The following is a 22411-nucleotide window of genomic DNA, read 5'->3' as shown; positions in this document are numbered from 1 at the left end:
GCACAGTATAAGCTTAGCTCAAGACTGGGTGTGGGGAAGACAAAAAGTTTAAGACACAGCTCCAGTTCATAATAATCTAGCAAAAGATCACAAGCCCAATATGTAGTATACATTCATCAAACTGTCAGGCCTTTGGTCCATCCACCCACCCTCTCAACCACTCATCTTTCCATCCACTCACCCACCTGCCCATCCATTCATCCATCTGTTTGCTTGTCTATTCATCAATCTGTCTATATGCCCATCTAGCCACTCATCCATCTCTTCATCTACCTGTACATCCATCCACCCATCCTCCATCCTTTCATTCATATATACATGCATTTACTCAAACATTTCCCCCCCAACACGCCAGGCTTTGTTGGTACACATGATGTGCCCAGTGCTGAGTCCAGCTCTTTTGAAGAGGAGGTACAGAATCACCTGACTCCAGCTCCCTGCCTAGAAATATGCCCTGATCTACCCCAATAGAGTCGGTCCAATCCCTAAAGAGTGCAGGTCAGCAATTCACTAAGATACCTGCTGGGTTCTAGGTGCTGGCTGCTGAAAGGGACAGGTGGTTGCTCATTCAGTCTGGGTCCTATCAGAAGATAAAAACCACACAGTACCTTAAATAGGGGACGTTTCAGATGAAGTTTTATTAACTGTGATCAAAGTGGAACTGTAAGAGAAAAGAAAACTGTGCCATATCTTTAAGGCTGAGGTAGAGCACAAAGGAAGGACACACATGCCAGGGGACTCAGATCTTCTTGGAGAAGGTATTGGCAGCCCACCCAGGATGCTCCCCAGTCTGGTCAGGCCAGGCCAGAGCTGGATAGGGGCTGCTGAGCAAACAATAGGCCACTTTGGAATACAGGTCAGGGAGATGATGACCTGCAAAACTGGCAGCCAGGCAATTGGAGTTAGGGTACAGCATGGGCAGAAGGTCTTCAGAACCCCCGGTGGGCAAACCATACAAGGGTCAACGGCTTTGTACTGGGTGCTCACGGCATTTGCACAAGGGTGCTGGCATGAACAGGAGGCCTTGACCTTTGTCTTTTAATTCCATTTTCCGTGAACTTTCTGAAGGTCCCTCGTGAGCACCAGAGTAGACAGGTTGGGGTTAAGGAGGATGCGCCGGTTTGGCTTTGCAGCAGGCTGTGGAGAGGCTGGCTCCAAGCTGAGGCTCCAGGGTTTCAAGATTGCATTCTGTATCCAGGCCTTCACGGGGTGTCCTCTCATCCATACAACATATCTGCTCCATGCTGGAAATCACAGGAAGCCACATCCCTCCAGGGTCCTCTACTGAGAGAGGTGGACATGGCGCTCACTGTAAATGAGAAATGTTTTAAAACAAAACATGCCTGCTATCTTAGAGCATCCAGTCAAGGAGCACATGGAGCTGAGAGGCAAGAGATGGGTAATGGACCAGTGGGACAAGAATGCAAAGCCCATCTCCACCCATGTGTGGCTCCTCTCACTTGAACCTTGAACGTATGAGGGGTCTTCAGAAAGTTCACGGAAATGGAATTAAAAGACAAAGGTCAAGACCCTTTCATAAGCAACTATATAAGCCAGAACTGAGGGTCCTGGAAAATCCATGATGTCATTTTCTTTTTCCTGATTAACTGAACAAAAATGAGTTCCCTTTAATGATTTTTTTTTTAAGATTAGGAAACAAAAGTCAGAGGGAGCCAAGTCAGGATGGTAAGGTGGATAGCCCAAGGGTTTCCATCAAAACGCGTAACATTCCCTTGTTTGATGCAAAGGAAATGAGCAGAAGCCGCCATTGTTGTGATAGAGGAGGGTTCTCTGGTCTTTTACAGCTTTGGATAACATTCTCAGAACTCTCTTATAACAAGCAAATATTACCATCCTTTCACTTTCGCCCAAACCACCAAGTATAATGCTTTGAGTGTCCCCAAAACTATTGCCAGGCCCTATGCTCCCGACCAGTCCTCTTGATTTCACCACTGGATACCATTGTTCTGACTGAGTTTGTCTTCAAGATTATCCTGGTAAAGCCATGCTGCAGCTCCCATTACAATCCGTCCAAGAGAGGCCTCAGAATCTTGACACCACTGGTTAAATATTTCCATTGAAAGCTCTGCTCGTCTGCCCCCTGATCTAGCCACAACAGTCCTGGCACCCACCGAGCAGAACGTTTGCGCAACTTTAATATTTCAGCCGGAATTGTGTGTGCAGAACCAGTTGGGATGTGTATGGCATTGGCTACTGTTTCTGTTCCTAACCGTGGATCTTCTTCAAGTAGGACACGGACAGGGTTGCTTCCTCAAAAATGGTCATGGAGTATCTGTTGCCGTGGGCTTCACCTTCAACATCATTCCAGGTCCTCTTTAAATGAGTTCTCCATTTGCCACCTGCTGATCTCTGGTGTGTGTGTGTGTGTGTGTGTCGGGGGAGGGTACTATCTTCATAAATGTTCCATAAAGCAGCACCCATTTCATCGTTCTTCCACCCAAGCCTCGCCATGAACGTGATGCTTGTTCATACTTGAGTTTTTAGCAGAATTCATGTTTCTGTAATAGGGGCTCGTTTCAAACTGGTGTTTTAGCCTTCTTAGTGCCTCAAACTAGATTCTGTTCTGAGATGTGATCACAAGTTAATGCGAATGTATTTTGGGGTAAAAATGGAAATGTATGCACACTTGTTCCCTACTGTGTATTTTCCGTGGGCTTTTGGAGGATCCCTCATATATGCTACACATTTCCTCTTTAGGTCTCACTGTTTACCCTCCCTGAGATACCTTTACCTGAACCTTTTGCTCTTTATCAGGCAACTCAGTTCAACCTTCCCTGACCAATAAGTTAAGACTAGCTTTTTCAATTCCCCAAATCCCCAGTTTCTTTCCTCCCTGTGACTCTGATGGCCTGCAATCTCACACCAAGTAAGCATGTGTCGTGGCTTCCTTCCCACCAGACCTCATCTGAGCAGCCTCTGGTTGTTCTCTGTGAGCCCAGGCTACACGAGTGCACGACACGTGGGTGGTGAGTGAGTTGTGTGCATGTGTTTGTGCTAACACTTGGTTCCACGCTTGTTCCAGTCCGAAGCTCCATCTAAGTCATATGGGGAGGCCAATCCACAGAAGTAGGTGGGGACTGCTGGATTCAGAGTCACCTTTGTTGAGTCCCCAGAGGGGAGAGGAGACATCAAGCTTTACAACTGGCCCTTCAGCATCTGAAGGGTGGGGAGAAAAAAGGGATAGTTAAGGAAGCTTCCCAAGGAAGGAGTCTTAAGCTGGGCCTGGAAGGATGGCTGGATTTGGAGCTGGAGCACAGAGAGCATTGTAAGGGCCAAAGCAGGGTGGCTTTGGGGCCCAGGAGAAGCAGAGGTCAGAGAAGGGGGCAGGTGTCTGAGTAGGTACTCCTTAGAAGGTCTGGTCTGGATTCTGAATGCCCTTGGGTCCATATTCAAGTCCACCCGCGCCACACATTTCTGCATGGTCTCAAGTAAGTTGCTTGATCTATCTGAGCCCCAATTTCTCAATCTGCAAAATGAAGAAACGTACAAAATACCTACCTACCTCATAGGATGTTGAGCCCCCAGGGGTAGCAGTTAAGGGTTGGGCTACTAACTTCAAGGTCAGCACTTCAAAACCACCAGCTGCTCCCTGGGAGAAAGACAAGGCTTTCTATTTCCGTAAAGAGTGACAGTCTTGGAAACTCACAGGGGCAGTTCTACCCTGTTTTATAGGGTTGCCATGAATGGGCTTCGACTCGATGGCTTGAGTTTTTTTTCCCCCTATAGGGTGGTGGTGGTGGTTAGGCAGCCTTGAGTCTTTTGCTGAGTCACAGTGACCTCTGGGCTATGACCTTTTCACAAGGCATCCTGGTGGTGCAGTGGTGAAGCAGGCCGGTGCTTAGACACTTGGGGGCTAACCACAAGCTCAGCGCCCTCCAGCCTACCCTGTATCCAGGTTGGCCTTGGGAGAGAGTGGTAGGGAGGGCCAAGGGACTGGGAGTCAGAGGCACCCTGGGGCGGGTCTGCGGTGTGAGGAGGATGTGAGGCCTGCCTGTCTGTCTGTCTGTCGGGGGCGGGCCAGCAGGGATCAAACGATGCTATCTGCAGTGCTGCTCAGGCTCTGTCTCCTCCAGCTGGGTCAGGGTGGAGACAGACTAGGCTCACCCAGGCCTGCCCTGGCCCTGGCCCTGTGCGGTATCAGGCAGGTCTGTGCTTCCCTGGCCTCCATGACCCCAGGTGCACTATGAGCACAGTGGCTGCCTTGATCTTGGAGCCCCGTGGGCTCCCTGTGGGATGAGTGAGGAGACCCAGGCTTCTAGCATACCCTGACCCCCCACCCCAGGGCTGCCCATGCAGAGTGGGGGCACCCTCTTCCTGAGGGCTCATGGAGTTCTGCGCCAGCTCTGGGGCTGGCTCTCCGTGGGACCTGGGCTCATGTGACCCACCCCCCAGGCTTGAAGCTGGCCCTTTCCACGTCCCAGCAACTCCCTGAAGAGGGCCCTCTGAGGTCGCCCCTCCTGGGCCATTCACTCCCTGAGTCCTACAGAGAGTCCCAGAGGGGCATCGGTCCTCATCAGGCCAACAAAGTCTCCTAAGCCTTCGCCATTGATGTACCCACCCCTACCCCACCCTACCCCGAGCCCTCTTTGCTCTGGTCTCTGACATCAGCTCCAGGATTGCTTTCTCAGAGCCACTTTCGGGCTGAGGACTGAGACCTTCCTGCCTACAGTGCTCCCGCCCCACACGTTGTGGGCCTCCCCAGCCTCTGTCCCCCTCAGAGCTAGGTTGGAGGTGGTTGATTTACTTCGCTCCACCGCCTCCTTTGATACTTCCCTTGAGGAAGGCACTTTGGTTCACAGTTTCTCCTCCAGTGTCCTGTACAGGCCTGGCATACAGTAGGTGCACCTTAATTGCTCGCTGAGGGAAGGCTTGACTGTGTACTTCATGCCTGGCCCCATGGGAGGCACTGGGAGAGGGGGTCGTATGGGCACCAGGCTGTCCTGACACTGAATCCCCTCGCAGGTTCCCACCCTCGTCCTCTGTGCTGTTTACCTTGGAGCGGGCTAACAGGTCACGTGAGCCTCGGGGCTCCCGTTCTCCAGGCCTCTAGATAATTATCTGGGCCTTATTAAACCCTTAATTACTCAAGCAGCTTATCAGGCTCCCGAATATAAGGGCTTCCCAGTCTCAGGGTCAGGACGCAGGGGTCAGTCAGCTTCAGGACTTGTCAGACTCTGCAAGGTAAGGACAGTGCCCTGACCCAGTGTCGTGTCCAGCCCTCCCACAAAGGAGGCAGCTGAGGCCCAGAGAGGGGAGGGGGCTTGCTAAGCCACACAGCCAAAGGTGGTGGGGTGCAGACTCAGAACCCAGCCCAGGGTTTCCCACCGACAGGCAGCCCCTCGGCAGGCAGTGCAGTGGAGGAGAACAGCACACTCCAGGGGCTTCCTCGGGGTCCACTCCAGGCCAAAGGGACTCCAGGAAGAGAAGCTCCAGGCCCTGCCTTGCGGGAACTCAGAGCCAAGACTCCCTGTCCCTCCCACCCCTCGGCCCCCAGTCTTTGCCAGGCAAAGAGGAGCAGCGAGGGAAGGGACTCCAGCTGGGAGGAGAAGGGAGAGAGAGCCGAGGATGGAGGATGGATGGAGGTTGGGGGTGAGGAGGCAGGAAAGACCCGTCCTGGTGGGGTGGAATTTGTGGTGCGAGGTCATATTCCAACTGTGTTCAAACAGATTTTTAAGATGGGTACTAGGGAGGTATGAGGGACTGGGAGGTGAAGGAAGATCTGGGGCCACTGAGGCTTGCAGGAGGCGAGTGAGCGGGTTTTGGATCAGGGAGATAGCGCAAAACCGGGGCGAAGTGAACCTTGTGCCCCAAAAGAAGCACCTGAACCAATAGGAGCCTTTTGTGGTCTGAGGGACAGAAACCCCTGCTGCTGCCGACAGGAACCTCCTTCACTCCCAGCACGGGTCTGGTCCTCCAGGGAGGCTGCCTGTCTTGAGATGGGCCTGCGGCAGGAGGGGCCCTGGCACCAGCCCGGCCACAGAGCTTCATGGATCCTCAGGATGATTTTCAAAGACGGGCGTGTGGGTGGCCCCTGGGTGTGTATTCCAAGAGGCTTTCAGGGCTGGGTGGGTTATTTGAAAGTTGGATGGGGTGCCAGAGAAATAGATCAAGCTTGGGTGAGGGGCCACGCTCTTCCCAACTGGTTACACGGGGCTCCTTTGCATCCTTCTGTGTCCGCCCAGAGATCCTCTCCCCCCTCGATGTCTCCCTGATGGACGGCGCGCACACCTGCCTTCACTTTAACCCCTATGGCTTAGTTCACCCCTTTCTCTCTGCCGCCCTTCACAGGCCCCCTCCTCCAGACCTCACCCCTCGGGTCGGGCAGGGTAGCTCGGCCATGTGCACCCGGGAGCCTGGTCTGCTTGGCACATAAAACCCCCAAGCCCCACCCCATTGAGTCCATTTCGACTCATAGTGACCCTAGACGGGGCTTCGGAGGCTGTACATCTGTATGAGCGCAGAGAGCCTCATCTTTCTCCCGTGGATTGGCTGGTGGGTTTGGAAGGTGGACCTGGCAGCTAGAAGCCCAGTGCCTAACCCACAGTGCCTCCAGAGCTCCTCGCCTGGCACACAGTACCCCAACAAAGCAGAACAAAGACCCATGGCCATGGAGCCGATTCTGACTCATAGCGACCCTCCAGGACAGAGTGGAACTGTCCCTCGAGTCTCTGAGCCTGCAGACCTGCAGGGAGCAGACTGCCACACCCTTCACCCCTTGGGGGCCGTGGGGTGAATTCACACTGCTCACTGACCAACTCGGCACCCACTTGGCCATCATAGTTACCTTCTGGTTAACAGCCGAGTGTTTAACCACCGTGCCTCTAGGGCTCCTTTGGCAGGTAGCAGGCCCTCAGTAAACTCGAGGTGAAGGAGTGGATGGATGCATGGATGCATGCATGCATGCATGCATGGATGGATGGACGCAGACCCAGCTCGGGCGCCCATCTCAGACTGCGTACCTTGGGCTCAGTGGCCGAGGCGCTGACCAACACAGACTAGCCCCCTCCATGGCTCCTTCTTGCTGTGTTGCTTTCAGCCAAAGATCACTCCTAAAACCAGTGCTTGGTGTCTGGCTGAGAGAATCTCAGGCGTTGGTAAGTAGGAGAGAGGGCAGCTGGGCAGGGTGAAGTGGGGGTTTTTCTGGGAGCCCTGAAAAGTTCGAGGTGGGAAGTCCCTATCTAGTTCTGCACCTCACCCTGCCTATGCGACCATGGGCCTGAGCCTCCGTTTCACTATTGGTGGGGCCATGTCGACTAGGGGGTGAGATTTCACTATTGGTGGGGCCATGTCGACTAGGGGGTGAGATTTCACTATTGGTGGGACTGGACTGGGGGGTGAGATTTCTGGGCTTGACTGCAGGAGGTGGGGATGCCAATTGTGGGGTACCTGGGCCAGGTCTATAGAGGGTCCCCTCACTCCCACATGCAGTTGGAGTGTTTCAAGTCAGAGGGGCTAGAGTCTTCTCTGTGGCCCGAGTATCACCTGGCTCTGAGTCCCACTCAAACCCACAACTACCTCCAGTGGAGCCTCCCACCAGCCCCATGCTGGTCAGATCCATTCCACAGAGGGGGAAACTGGGGCTTCGGGACTCCAAGGGCCCAAAGTCAACTCTGAACGTTCCGAGCCCTTGAGAAGGCAGTCATCGCAGTGGATGGAGTCCCAGTGGCTCCTGGGCTCAAGGTCTTCCTAGGGCCTGGTCTTCTCTGGGGGGCAGGAGGCCCCCAGGGGGATGAGTTCAGCTCCCTTCTGGCACAGGTAGAGCCATGCTGCGGATCCTGTGCCTGGCCCTCTGCGGGCTGCTGACAGGCATGCGGGCTGACCCTGGGGCCCTGCTGTGGCTGGGCATGGACCTCATGAACCACGGTGAGTGTGCCCAGCCAGACGAGGGGCTGCGGGCGGGAGGAACGTCCTTGCGGTAGGTGCCCTGGAGCCGGCTCTGGTGCACAGTAGGGACTCCGCAAGCAATAGAGAGAAACGCTGCCTGGTACTGTGCCACGCGCCCAAATGCTGTTGTTACGTGGGAGCCCACTGTTGCGGCCACTGTGTCAGGTCATGTCCAGCAGGGACCTCCTCTTTTTTGGGGGTATGTGTGTGTGATTTAAATTTTTTTAATGAATTTTATTAAAAGATCATTTTATTGGGGGCTCTTATAACTCTTTTTTCCCTTACAACTCATAACAATCCACACAGTTTTATCAAGCACATTTGTACCTATGTTGCCGTCATCATTTTCTAAGCATTTGCTTTCAATTGAGCCCTTGGCATCAGCTCCTCTTTCCCCCTTCCCTCTCTCCCCCTCATGAACCCTTGATAAATTATAAATAATAATTATTATTTCATATCTTACACTGATCAGTGTCTCCCTTCCCTCGCAGTTTCTGTTGTTCATCACCCCCCTGGGGGGTGGTCGTGATTATGTGTCAATCATTATAATCGATTCCCCCTTCCTCCCCTCTTTTTCCCACCTTTCCCCTACCCTTCTGGTATCGCTACTCCCATTCTTGCTCCTGGAAAAAGGGCCTTCCACTTTTTCGCTGACCCTCTACTTTTCCAAGCATGCTGTCCTTTCTCCAGGGACTGATCCCCCTGACACCACGCCCAAAGTACACCATCCTTGCTTCTAAGGAGCACTCTGGCTCCACTTTAGAATAAACCCACCAACAGTGTTACTTTAAGTTTCTCCTTTCACAGAGGAGGGAGACTGAGGCCCAGAGAAGGAGGGGGTGGCTTGCCGAGATTCCCTTCCTATGCAGCCTCTCGCTGACCCTGGTAGGGGGGGCTGGTGGGCACAGGGGCTGTTGGGGCTATAGCACAGGTTTCACCCCAACTTGCGGTGTGACTTCAGGTCAGTCACTCACACGCTCTGAGTTGCACCTCTGCCTGGACTGAATAAGTGTGGGAAGTTGTCCTGGAGGGTGGGGGTGCGGGGGGGGGAGCCCTTACTAAAACTCACGGCAAAGGGAGTCACATTCCGATGCAGTGGGCCAATGGCAGTTCTACCGGCTCAGTGTCTGCCCCGCCGCGCTGAGAATTACCCTGTGACCAAACTGACAGTGTTCCTCGTGTCATTTGGGGCCAAGGCCTCCAGGCCTGGGGATTTGGAAATGCTCTGCTTCAGGCACAGAATCTGCATTTTCACAAACCCCCTGGTGCCCCCGGAATCACCCAGGTCCGAGAGTGGCCCTGGACCCTGGAGACAAAGGTGATCCTTTAGCTTGGTGGTCAAGGGCTCGTGGTGCACCGCATGCTGTCTGCCCTAGTTCCTCTGGCATACTTCCGGCCCTGGGGAATTGTCCACTCTGCCATCTTCCCGCCTCTCCTCTCTGTCCCCGCCTATGTACTTACTGTACCCATACTGGACTGGCCCCTTTTCCACCTGCCAAATTCCCCTTTCCCCTTAAAGGGCCAAGTGATATGTCACCTCCACCTAGAAGCCTTCCCCGTTTCTTCCTGCCCTGCCTTGGGACCCCATGTAGTTCCTCCAGCTTCCGGGCCCACCCTGTGGTGGTGCTTGTCCCTCTTCACTGCTGCTGCAGGCGGCCCTGTCTCCCCCACCAGGCTGGAGGGGCGCTGGGCTGGCCCAGGGTGGGACACGGTGACTCTGGAGCACAGCAAGTGACGTGGACCTGGGAGATGGAGAGATTGGTCCAGGTGGGCAGGGGTGCTGTGAGGAGTCCATCTGAGTGTCCCTCTGGGTCCACCCTGCAGAGGTCCAGAGTGCCATGAAGGAGAGCCACATTCTGGAGAAGATGGCAGCCGATGCGGGCAAGAAACCCATTAAGGGCATGACCGAGTAAGCAGGGCCGAGGAGAGTACAGGGGGGCAGAGGGTGATGTCGAGTGGAGACTGCCTGGTGAGGGTTGTGGTGGGACGTGGGCAAGTCCCTGGGTCAGCCTGGGCCTCAGTTCCTCTGCCTGTGCGTCGGACCGTGGCTTGGAGGTCGTGAGACGGACAAGTCAGCGTCCGACTGCGGCGTGTGGCGGGCGCTCCCGGAGTGTACCAGGGATTGCGTGAAGACACTTGGTGACAGAGCCCCACGAATCGTTTCAACGCCAGGGGCAAGTTGGTCCTAGGGCATGTGCCATCGAGGACGGATTAGTAGGGGCGACCTGAAGGTTGTCCTGGGAAGAATTCTGGGGGGCCCTGGTGGTGATGTCTGATAAGCATCGGACTGCCAATAGCAAGGGCAATGGTTCAAACCCCCCTCCCCTGGCTGCTCTGTAGGAGAAAGACACGGCTACCTGCTCCCGTAAAGACTGGCAGTCAAAGCAGCACGGTACAGGGTTGCTATGAGCTGGAATCAACTGCCTGGCATGGCCTTTATCTCAGCTTAGCAGGAAGGAGGCCTGTGATCCACTAGCCATGGCTTACAAGAGGTCAGGGTGTGCAGGTGGAGGGTGTCTGTGCCACACCTTTACCACCCTGGACAATTTTGTCCCCGGGGGTCATTTGCAGTATCTGGAGACATAGGTGATGGCCCAAACTTGGGAGGGCAGAACCAGGTGCTCCTGGTACCGGTGTCTAGAGTGTAGAGGTCAAGGATGCTGCTCAAACTTCTACACTGCCCAGAATAGCTCCGTGACCAACAATGATCCAGCTCAACATATCAAGAAGGCTACTATTGGGAATCCTTAACCTAGGCAAATGTTCCCATCTTCCCAGTGGGGAAACTGAGGCTCATAGAGGGAAAAGGAGAAGTCTAAGGGCACACGACGTACCAGCCAAGTGTCCCACCACACACACGGCGAGGGCTTTTTGTGTACAATTGGTGGATGCCCAGTTCTTGGGTTGGTTTGCACCATAACCCCGAGAGGCATCTTCTGGTGGCACCAGACGAGGGGCTTTCCCCGAGGCCACCCATCCAGGTGACGGAGGAGTGGGTCGAGGGTCCGGATCTCACTTGTCGTGCTCTCATTCCTGTGGCTGCCTGTCGCCGCCCAGTCTGAAGGTGACGGATGTCCTGGTGCCTGTCATCACACTGAACTTCATACCCAACGTGGGCATCTTTCAGTGTGTGTCCACTGGCATGACCATCAATGGCAAAAGGCGAGTATGGGGCCAGCGACTCGAGGGGGGGTGCCCTCTCTGTCTCACTCCTTGGCGCATAGTTACTGCGTACCTATGGTGTGCACCTGTGGACGCTGGTCTGAGAAGATACAGAGGCAGTTCCTTCTCTGCAGGGACAATAATAAGACAATAAAAGGGCCAGGGAATCAAGATAGGCATCTAGGAAGCACCAAAAGCTGAGCTGAGTTTTGAAGGCTGTGTAGGAGTTCGCTAAGGCAAGAGGGAGGGGAAAGCCTAGGTGAGGACCAGGCCCTATCCCCTTGGCCTACAGGTATAGCCCCCCCACCCCCCACACATTTTTCCTCCCAGAGCAGCTGAGACTGTGGACAAAGAGGGGGCAGGACTAGTGGCTCAGGTGACAGGGAGACACCTCCCCCAGCCCCCCAGTGCTCACCCGGCTCTTTCTCTAGCTTCATGGGTGGGAACATGGAGATCATCGTGGTCCTGAACATCACAGCTACCAACCGGATGCTGCAGGATGAGGAGACAGGCCTCCCCATGTTCAAGAGTGAGGGCTGTGAGATCATCCTGGTCAGTGTGAAGACCAACCTGCCTAGCAAGTAAGCAGCTCTGTGCTGTGGGCAGAGAAGGCTGGTTCCACATGCACACAACACCCGCCCCACCCCCCTTCCTCAGCCACTGTACTTCCTCAACCCCATTCCTTCATGCCTTGTTTTTAAAATTCCTGACATTTATGCACCTGCTCACCTCCTGCTGTGCTTGTGTCTAGCATGCTGCCCAAGGTGGTCAATAAGTTCCTGGACAGCACCCTAAACAAAGTTCTCCCTACAATGGTGAGTGGCCCAAAGAGAGCCTGCCCTCCATCCCTGGGGTATAGATCAGACCTGGCAAATGACTCTTCTCTTGGGTGCTGACTCTGGTGGAGAGTGATGGGATGGCCTGCTGCCAGGAAGCATTCTGATACTGCGACTAGCTCATTGTGAGAAGGTGTCATGATTGTCCTAGTCATGTCTGCCACGAGCAGGGAAAGTGGAAATGATGGCCAGTCTATCACATCTCTCCACATTTGCTCAGGAGACCATTTCCTGGGGAATGAGTTGCCCTGGCTTTGAAGGCTGGAGTCAGGAGATCTGGGTTCTGATCCAAGCTCTGCCACTTCTTGGTTCAATGATCCCACCAGTCATTGTCCTACCTGGGGTCTTGGGGCACCACACCTCCCCACTGAATACTTTTAGCTGTGAGGGGTGTGGTCCTCCACACAGATGCCCCTATAGCGCAGCACATTCTCTGCTTCCAGATGTGTCCGGCCATCGATGCCGTCTTGGTGTATGTGAACAAGAAGTGGGCCAACCTGAATGGTGAGTGTAGCCCTGGCCATGTCCTCACACCCCACCAGGGACATCAGGATGGCTGGCCTTTGGTGGCCCACTCCCCATTTAAGTAGTTGTTTTCAGATCAGCCTTGGGGTTAGAGGAGGTCTGATGGGGAGCCTGAGGTCACAAGGGAGACTCTAGGGTCCTTGTTGCTCACACTTCCACACAGCATTGCACCCCACTCCCCTAGATGCCAAGCACAGCAGCCATTTGGGGTCCATTTATGAGCCTTACAACCCGAGGGATGATCCGGACAGGGCGATGGCTGATTCTCTTATGCCTTGAGGACCTCCATCATCTTGGGGGCCCGCAGAACTCCTGGTTTGGGGGAGAGAGAAACACAATCTCTGGGAGGAGGAAGTGTGGTCATCTCCCCAGTAGTCCGGTCTGGCATAAATCACTTCACACACCCCATCCCGACCCCTGACCCGATCCTCAGTTTGCTCATCTGTGTCACGGAGCCGAGTGGCACGACCCACAGCTGCCCGTGCTGTGGTAGCCCTCGGAGAGAGCGCATGCTCTGTGCCTGCAGAGTGACATGCGTGTGAGGAGGGCACTTTTCCAGGCCAGGCACCATCACCTCCCTCATATAGATCTTGGAGTTACTGAGGCCCATAGATGCTAACAGGTTTGTCTTGGGACCCAGAAGGCCTGGTTTCTGGTGCTCGGTCCAGGCTCCAGTGGCCTTCTCAGTACAGCTCCCAGACTCAGCACCTTTCTAAGTGTTTCCAGTCTTCCTCTTCCCACAGCCCCCATGCCCGTGGGCCAGGCTGGCACCGTCAGATACGCCCTGTCATCCATACCGACCACCACAGCCAACTACATTCAAGTGGACCTAACTGTAAGCCGTGGGCAGCCGCCGGGTGGAGATCTGAGCATTGCTGACCTGGGTGGGGGCTGCTTGTAGCGGGGCTGGAGGGTGAACAGGCCACCATGGGGATTTGGCCAGCCGTCAGGGCCTCCTCCCTCTCTCTGCCTTAAACACGAGCCCTGAGTCCCCAGGCAGATTCCAGGGGCTGCTAACTTCTCACTCACACTTTCTCCCGAGGCTGCTGGTTCCTATCAAACGCTCCTTGCCCACTTGTGCCCTGCTGCTGCACAGACTAGGGTACAGAGAAGAGACAGGGCTTGCCTAGGGGGTCCACAATTGGGGTGATGGTGGCACTGGGCCAGGTCTCCAGAGCCCCAGTTGATTGGGAAAGCCACACCCTCTGGGAATGGTAAGAAATCTAAGGAGCCTTCCCGTGCTATTCTGACTTGGCCTGGCTTCTAAGATGAAAACCGGAAACACTCTGTATGAATGAGATCTCCAAATAGTCAGTCGGGCTGAGCACTCATGGCAGGGAGGACTGCCAACAGTCTCGTGAGGACTCCTCTCTCTCCTCCCAGGTCTCAATCTGCCCACCTGTCTGCTGGGAGGGGTGGGCCATTGCAGCCTGCTCTGGTTCTAACAGGCAGTGACTTGATTAGGGATTGGTCTGAGCTTAGGTTGAGTGTCTTTCTACTGCCGCACACACAGCCTGTGGTGCAAGAGTCAGAGGGGAACACCATCAAGCTCCCTGATGGCGAAGAGGCCTTCGCAGCCCCCGGGGACTACACTGAAGGCTCGTCACAGCTACTGCTCTCTGCTGCCTTCCTCACCGGCGAGCTCACCCTCCTGCAGAAGTCCTTTGGTGTGAAAATCAAGGACAAAAAGGTGAATGGCCCAGCAGTGTTGTCTCCCTCATCTGCATCTGCCCTCTGTCATGACAGGTCCTACTGGGTTGTCTCTGCCCAGAATCATCCTGGAGTTGTGGGCTATACCAAGGCTATACCAAAGATGGTAGGCTTGGCTGGGGTTCCTGTTTTAAGTCCCTCCCATTATCTATGATCTGTCTGTCCCTGAAACATCTAGCTGTCCAAACAACCAGCTCTGCATTCATCAGCACACACCTCTCATGCCTTATCCTGCTCTTTTTATCCAATTATTATCCACTTGTCTATTTATAGTCATGCTTTAGGCCAGATCCTTCCAACTATCATCCATCACCCATGCCTGTAGGCCGTCCATCCAACACCCAGAACAGGGCCTATTACGACTGAGTGAGTGAATCTCTGGATCTTCTGGTGACTGTCTAGATAGACATCTACCTATCTATCTACCCACATAACTCCCCATATTCATTGTCATAGTCATCCATCCATCCAACCATCCATCCATCCATCCTCTCACCTTTCTAGCTACTCAACCACCCACTATGGTACCACCCATTCATTCTCCCATCTATCCACCTGCCATCCATCCAACCATCCATCCATCCATCCCTCCATCCCTCCATCCTTCCATCCATCCATTCTCCTATCCATTTATCATTACACGCCACCATCTTCCCAGCCAACCATTCTCCCAACCCATCTGCTCACTTTCCCCTCCAAGCACATGTTCCCAGCATCTGACCCTGTGTAGGTTCAGTCACCCAGGAGGACATGATCTAGTTGAGCACAGAGCTAAGCACGAGTGAGCAGTGTTGTGGTGAAGGGAACCTCCAAGGGTCTCTTACTGAGCGAGAGCTGTTTATTTGATGGATCGGGGAAGACTTCAGCTACCCTAACCTTGACTTTCACTTTGTAGATTGGTTCGCTGCCCCCCCTAACCACCAAGACCCTGGCTGGCTTCATCCCTGCAGTGAGTGTCCGAACCACACATGACCAGCATGACCTGTCCTGCCCTGTTCTCCGCCCGTGGAAGGGACGAGGGACTTCTGATGCAGCTTTTCAGTGCCACATCTCCCTGTCTGACATGAGAGTATCCTGACTTCTCCATAAAGTACTTTTTTTGGGTTTAGCTCCAAAACAACAGAGACAGCTTGGCCCTTGTATACTGCACTATGTCCATCAGAGAACTGGTCACCTTGTGAATTTTGTTCTTTCTGTTTCCCAATAGACACTCACCAGCCTTTGCAGGTGGCACCTCCTGTGCCCAAGGTAGAAATAGCCTGTGCCAGGAGAAACCCCCGGTGTCAGCTGAAGCCCCCAGTCTGAGGGCTGGCCTTGATGGGTCTTCCTCGGTGTCTGTAGGTGGCTAAAGCCCATCACAAGTCAAAGCCCTTGGTGACTCAGATCAAGATAAACAAGCCCCCAAAGGTCACCATGAAGTCAGGCCAGAGTCTGCTGCACCTCCACGGCACCTTAGAGATGTCAGCTGCTCGGCGGAAGGGCAAGGCGCCCGTGTCCCTGTTCGTCCTGGAAGTGGTGAGTGTGGAAGCAGACTCCTCATCATCTCACTATTGTGGATATTCAAGGCTAGAGGGAGGGATTTCAGCGGATGGCCAACCAATGGATTGGAGGGCTCTTGGTTAATCCCAGGCAGATGGTCTTAACCTCCAGGCACGGCCATCTGACGTCTGACCCATAGTTCCGTTCTGGAACACTTGAGCAGCTCACAAGACCAACAAGCTGAGGACCCGTGGTTTAGCTCTTCGTCTCTCTCTCCCCTCCCTCCCGCACACCCACCTTGAACACCCATTAGCATCTCCATGGGCAGGGAAGGATTCATCTAGGGGATCGAGGGAATGCAGTGAGGTCTCAAATCCAGTCTTGGACTTCCGAGAGAAGGTGACGTCTAAGGTTTTGAAGGATGAACAGAGTCTGACCCAGGAAGGGGGGTTGTTACTGGGAGGTGCAGAGCCCTTTAGGCAGAAATCCTGGCATGTGCAAAGGCCAGACGCTATAACACAATATAGGCAGGGATTTGAAAACCTGAGCCAGTTATTTCATTTAGGGGTAGCAGCCTTGGTGGCCTAGTGGATTGTGAGTTGGACCACTAACCATAAGGTCAGCAGTTCAAATCCACCATCTGCTCTTTGCCGGAAAGACGAGGCTTTCTGCTCTGATAAGGATTTTGTAGCCATGGAAACCCACAGGGGGTAGTTCTACTCTGCTTAATCAGGTCACTATGGGTCAGAATCAATGTGATGCCCGTAAGCTTGGGTTTTGAGTCCTGTACCAGGTCAGGTGCCATAAGGAGTCTGGGCTGTGGGCCTGGGGAAACTGGGCAAAGAGGCGGGCTCACACTAGGGTTCCACTGAGTCCTGCTTTGTCATGGCAGTGGTGGTGCTGGAGAGGTGGCAAGGCCAGGGTTCCACTGTCTTCCCCCTGCCCTCCCCCCAGCACTTCAACCTGAACATCCAGTTCTCAGTGCACGAGGACAAGCTGCACCTGACCACCTCGCTCAACAGGTATGAGCCTGCTGCCTCACGCTGCCATCCCTGCACCCCATCCCGCTTCCTGCGGGCCCACTCAGCGCAGCCCTCGCTGCCCGCTGCTCTAGTCCCCATGCCTGCCCTACACCTTCAATAGCTTCCTGCCACCTCGACAAACTTTGCCCAGTGCTTGGTCTGCTGCCAGCCCTTCTCAAATCCCCCAACTTCCAGTCTCACCATCCCACTTGGCCCTTCGAGATGAAGTCTGCCCACGGGCCTATGTCACCTCCTCCATCCACAGACCTTTGCCATCTAAATGTCACCTGTCAAATGGCACCTCCTCCAGGAAGACGTTTTGTAGACGAATAACGGCTGGTGTTTATGGAGCTTCTTTCTGTCTACTGGCTTGGCTACTGTGGTCCTTAATCCCACTCCATTCTCATGCTCTGGGGTGGGGGTGGGGATCCTATTCACATCCAAGCTTTCTATCCAGTGGCTCATTCAGTCCTGCATTTGCCCCACCCACTGATCTGACTTGTATTAGGCCATGATTCTATCACTTGCAAAAAACTGAATTATGACTTTGATTTGCTTGAGCCCCAAAGGAAAAAATTGCCGCGTATAATGGAAACCTCTAAGGGTAATTCTGCCTTCAGGCATGGCTGGATCGAGGTACAGAGGCAAAGACCTCGAGAGTCTCTCTCCCCGCTCCCTTTCCTCTGCTATCCAATTTGTCCACTGAATTCTTAGTGTCCTTCTCTCTATTTGGTGGCAAAACGAGCCTAGCAACAAGGGGCTTCATGTCAATAGTTCCCACAGAATTACCAAGTCACATAGTTAGCTCTAAACCAATCAATGGCACTAGGAAATGGAATGTTCTGATTGGTCAGAGGGGAGTCAGTACTCATCCTGGGGCCTCTGGGTTCAGCCCCACCTGAATCTGTTGGAATGAGAGTAGAAAGTGGGAGGTTTGTTGCTGCACTGGAAAACAGATGTTGGGGCAGAAGAGTCACCCGTTGACCATCGCCACATGGCCTGTTCTGTTGCCAACATGGACTAGTACCTACCAGAGGCAGGTGAGGGCTCCCAACTCCAACACTTGCAAGGCTCTGCGCCTGTTAGGCTGCAAACCTTTGCACACCTGGCCCGAGGCAGGAGAAGGGAAGAGACAGGGTAATGAGAGGAGGCACAAGAGAACGGGCTGCAGTGAGAGGTGGTGAGCGCTCCATCAAAGGTAGCATGCAAGCAGAGGCTTATGAGCGCCTGTCTGGAGGTTGTCGTGGGGACTCCTGCGTCAGGGAGGGTTTGGGTGCTTGGGAATTCCGTTCTCCAAGGCGAGGGATGCTAACTCTGACATGCCCTTTCTTCTCTCTCCCCACTGCCCTCCCCTTCACAGGTTGCTGACCCTGACCCGGAAGTCCTCATCAGTTGGCAAATTCGATGTGAGTGTCCCGGTGCTTCCGCCTGACCTGGCCTGAGGGCAAGACTGCAGCAGGGTCATGGCGGGCCTGGGGACTCTGATTTCTGTGTGACCTTAGGAAAAGCCCTTGGCCTCTCTGTTCCCTTTGTTAGATGTTGTCTTGGGCAGTGGCAAGTCAGGTTGGCCCTTGTTGGTCAAGCTATTATTTTTATTAGTTTCTTTGGCCTTAGGGTCTAGCAGACTCTGATCTCGAGGCGCCCCCTGCCCCCTCCAGCCCTCACTTCCCTAGAGTCAGTTCTGATTCATAGCAGCCCTGGACAGAGTAAAACAGCCCCCTGTAGAGGTAGATCACCTCTACAGAGCAGCTTCTGAGTTTGACTGGCTAGCCTTGTCCTTAGCAAGCCAGCTTCTCTCCCACTCGATGCCTGTCCACCTGGCTATTGCTTCACAGGATCTCACTGCATCCTCAGAGCAGCCCTGGGAGGGGCTGCTGTTGCATGCCGCCTTCCCCGATGGGGACAGCGAGGTGCAGGGAGGCGGTGAAGGCAGGACTGAAATGGCTTCCACAGAGCCCTGCTAGCTCCTGAGTCTTCACTTCCCTGCTCCTTGACCCAAGCTCCCATGTGTCCCTTGAACAGGGCCCTAGAACTTGGTGAAGAGCACCAGCCTGGTCCAGCAGAACCAGGGCAGAGGCCCTGCGTTGACGATGCGAGATTTAATGTCTCTACGACTCGTTCCAGGGCTTCAGAGCCCAGCCTGGGAAGGGGCTGAGAAACATTGTTGCACGGACATAAATGTTTTCTCTCTAATCCCTCAGGAGCAGGACCTGACTGGCTTCTTCACCGATTATCTCCAAGAGGCCTACGTCCCAGTTGTCAACGGTGAAGGCTCCGACAGGCTGTCCTGTTAAATGCGCTGGTGTCAAGAGGCACTTCCAGCAGGGGGGGTGCCTCTTGGGTGGTCTCCGAGTCCCACCAGGAGTTCTGAGGCCCTGGGTGGGGAGGGTTGCTAACTGTTCATACAGTCATGTGAACTTGAGACCGGGGAAATCTTACTGCCTCCTGCCTGGAGACAAAAGCCTCTTTCACTGTTGGCACTCTGACCTTGACCCCAGACCATGAGCTAGATTTTGACCCAGACCTGGGATGGTGAAGACCCAGAACAACTAATATGTGAGAGTATCAGGCGGTGCTCTCTCTATGTAGCTATCAGACATCAATAATCAATCAATGCACCATTTCTCACCGCTCTGCGCCAGGCAACTGCTCCTTCATCGATTGCAGAGCAAATAGATTAAGCTGAGTCTTACTGTATTTCTCAGGTGTGCTCCAGGTTGGGTTCCCGCTCCCGGACTTCCTGGGCATGAATTACAACCGGGCTGAATTGAACATAGTGGAGGTGAGGGGAGAGGCTATGGAGGGCAAATCAAGCGATGCTTTGGGCCAATGGGTGGGGAGAAAGAGCCCTAAACAAACTTGAAGGGAGGGCTGGGGCAGGGAGTGCAATCCTACAATCAGTGGATCCGAGCCCTCTGCCACCTCAGGGAAATGACTTCACCTTTTGAGACCCCCATTTTTTATGTGCATCCAACAGCGATGGCAGTTTGGGCACCGCCCTCAGGTCTTTCCTGAGGGCTCACTGAGCTCATGCCCTTACCTACAGGTAGACTGTGGCACATGGTTCAGTAAAGGCTCGCTTTGCCTCGCCCGCCAGGCACAGTGAGCATCTCCACTTTGCTCCACTCCGGGAGGTAGGGCTGGTTTGCTCCACTTGAGAAGATGGAAGCACCTCCCCTGGGGTCACCAGGCGTGTCCAGCTCGACCTCTGCTCCCCATCACATCTCTGGTCTCCAGCCCACCCCCATCTCTGGCTGGGCTTGTCACTGTCCCTCCTAATGCCGGCTCTTTATCTCCGGCCAGAACGCCCTGATGCTGAATTTGAAGTTGGAGTGACCTTGGAAGAACTCACCCGCCAGTTGCCTGAGCCCCACCAACTGACTGTGCCCCCTGGAGGGGGTCTCCCGATTGGAGCTGGAGAAGGGGCGGGGGGGGGGAGAGGGGGAGGTGGCCTGACCTCATACCACCAGTAGCTGCTTCCTTCACCTATAGAGTGAGTGGGACTGGCCTGGGCAGGGGCCATGCAATAAAGAGGAGGAAGGCCCTTTGAACACCTGGTGTTCCAGCCTCTTTCTTTCTGGCTTCTCGGGGAGGGGGCAGCCGGTCATGGTGTTGGGGGCAGGTTGGAGCTCACGGAGCACCGGTAGAATGCCACAGTCTACCACCATTACATTCAATCCACCCAGGACTCCACAGGCAGAGGGCAGCACCCCTATTTTGTAGGTCAGGAAATGGAGGTCCAGGGAGGCTAGCACCCTTGCCTAAGGTCATACAGTTTAGGAAGTATCAAAGATCTCCCACCCACCTCACCTGGCTCCTACATATCCCCAAATCTGAGAGACTTGAGGCCAGCCCAATTCCCAGGACGCCTGCTGAGTGCCTGGGATGTCACCTTGCTTAACCTTCCCAACAGCTGAGGTCGTTAGGAACCATCCCCATTTCACAGAAAAGGAAACAGAGTGCCTGGCCCCAGGATACCCTAGCAAAGAAAGCCAAGGTCTGGGCTCCAGAGCCACCTGCCTGGCCTTAAGGCCTCCTGACTTACATGTGCCCTGGGCCAGGCTCTTCACCTCTCCAAGCCCCAGAAAGGAATGCTAGGGGTACCAACCACAGCAAGGCCATCATGAGTCATGAGTCAGATCCTGGATATGCTGACTGGTACACACCTGTCCATGACTGTCAGCCACAGGTGCGGCTTTGAGGCTGTGCAGGTGCGAGAAGGGGTTAAGCGTGTGGGAGCCAGAGTGCCAGAGTGTGGGCTGTGAAGGTGTCAGGGGCCGGCTTGGACGGGCCCTGCATCTCCAGGGCTGGAGGCTGGAGTGGGGGCTGGGCGAGGTCTCGGGGAGTCTATGTCCACTTGCTGGTGGCCTTTGTCTCAGAGAGGCCACGCATGTGGGAGACCTGATGTCATCTTCCCCATCACCTCTCCTGAGACTTACTCTGATTCGTTTTTTAAATGGACTCTCTTGAAAAATAAATGTGTTGCAAGTGGGCCCCGAAAATCAATGTGATTAGCTGGAACTGGGATAAATATTCGTTAGGGCGAGAGAGAGAGAGAGAGAGAGAGAGAGAGAGAGAGAGAGAGAGAGAGAGAGAGAGAGAGAGAGAGAGAGAGAACCTCCTATGATCAGCTAGTGCTCTAGCCCTGGAAGCTATTGAGCTATTGGGGGTGATGGTCATGTGCCTGTGTCTCACTGGGGATGAATCCTTGTGTGTGTGTGTGTGTGTGTGTGTGTGTGTTTGGGGTGGGTGGGGGCGCACTTCTAGGGGGTCTCTTCAGGTAGGTGGATCTGTGTCTCTGTGGGTGGCATGGTGGACAAGAGACCAGCATTCTGGAAGCTGGAGGGCCCTGGTAGCTTGGTGCCAGCCATGCTAACTTGACCCAAGTCCATGCCTCAGAAGAGGGAGGACCCTTCCTGGCCTTAGTCCGGATGCCAGGGCCACCCCTTATCCCTCACGGTTGGCCCTAATTGCGTCATCCATCACCTCCCTGGGCCCTGGGACAATAGCAGCCTTGACACAGGCTTGGCGCCTGGGTAATCCCTGGGTGACTGGCGCCCGACTCTGGGTATGCCAGAGACGCCCCTTCCCGCCCCTGCCTCAGAGGCTCATAGAGCACCCTTATGGCTACCTACAGCCTCCCCAGCACTCTTGTCAGGTCCAGCCTGCACCTGGGGAAACCAAGGCACGGCTGCTCACATCAGAAGGCCTGGGCTCTTATAGCAGCTGGGTTGGGGGCTTGCTGTGTGGCCTTAAGCAAGCCACAGCCCCTCAGGAATCTCATGCGTACAATGGGAGCTAGGGGTTGGGCTAGCATGCAGAGCCCTGTGCTGTGCCCCCATCCCCTGCACTGGAAGCAGCAATGGAAAGTCTGCCCACTGTGTCCCCGTGGGTGCTGCTCATCTGGAAGACGCCCATCACCCTGGACCAGGAAGTGGAGGCTCCAAGAGGTGGAGCAACTGGCCCGAGGGCACACAGAGAGGGGCAGCTAGTGAAGATGGCAAGTGCAAGACTCTGCCAGCCTGGCTGGTCTCCTCTATGCCCTTGGGGCAGCCGCTCCCCCTTGCCGAGGCTGGGCCTTGGAATATAAATGGGGACATAACAGTGTCCATCCCTCCTTGTCTGACGTCTAGATGGACAATCCCATGCGAGGCGGCCCTGACACAATAAGTGCTCAATAAATCCTTGGTGTGAAGAGGGAATACTGGCAGTGCCGGGTGCTGGTGAGGATGCCGCTGAGTGCACTGTGGCGGGCACTGTCCAGCGGCCCAG

General features: G+C 54.6%; 1 protein-coding gene across 1 annotated transcript; it reads left to right on the top strand.

Moving 5' to 3' along the window:
- Window positions 1-7784: 7784 nt before the first annotated feature.
- BPIFB6 (BPI fold containing family B member 6) lies at window positions 7785-19975 on the top strand. The gene is made up of 15 exons (XM_075527795.1): window positions 7785-7884; window positions 9730-9814; window positions 10963-11067; window positions 11499-11648; window positions 11819-11882; window positions 12347-12407; window positions 13172-13263; window positions 13942-14118; window positions 15034-15087; window positions 15480-15653; window positions 16572-16639; window positions 18000-18045; window positions 18841-18904; window positions 19345-19421; window positions 19943-19975. Exons 1-15 carry the CDS (start codon window positions 7785-7787, stop codon window positions 19973-19975), a joined length of 1350 nt encoding a protein of 449 aa, XP_075383910.1.
- Window positions 19976-22411: the final 2436 nt, after the last annotated feature.

The sequence above is a fragment of the Tenrec ecaudatus genome, chromosome 12, assembly GCF_050624435.1.
Source record: "Tenrec ecaudatus isolate mTenEca1 chromosome 12, mTenEca1.hap1, whole genome shotgun sequence".
Classification (NCBI taxonomy): Eukaryota; Metazoa; Chordata; class Mammalia; order Afrosoricida; family Tenrecidae; genus Tenrec; species Tenrec ecaudatus.
This window is presented reverse-complemented; position numbering and strand designations above follow the sequence as displayed.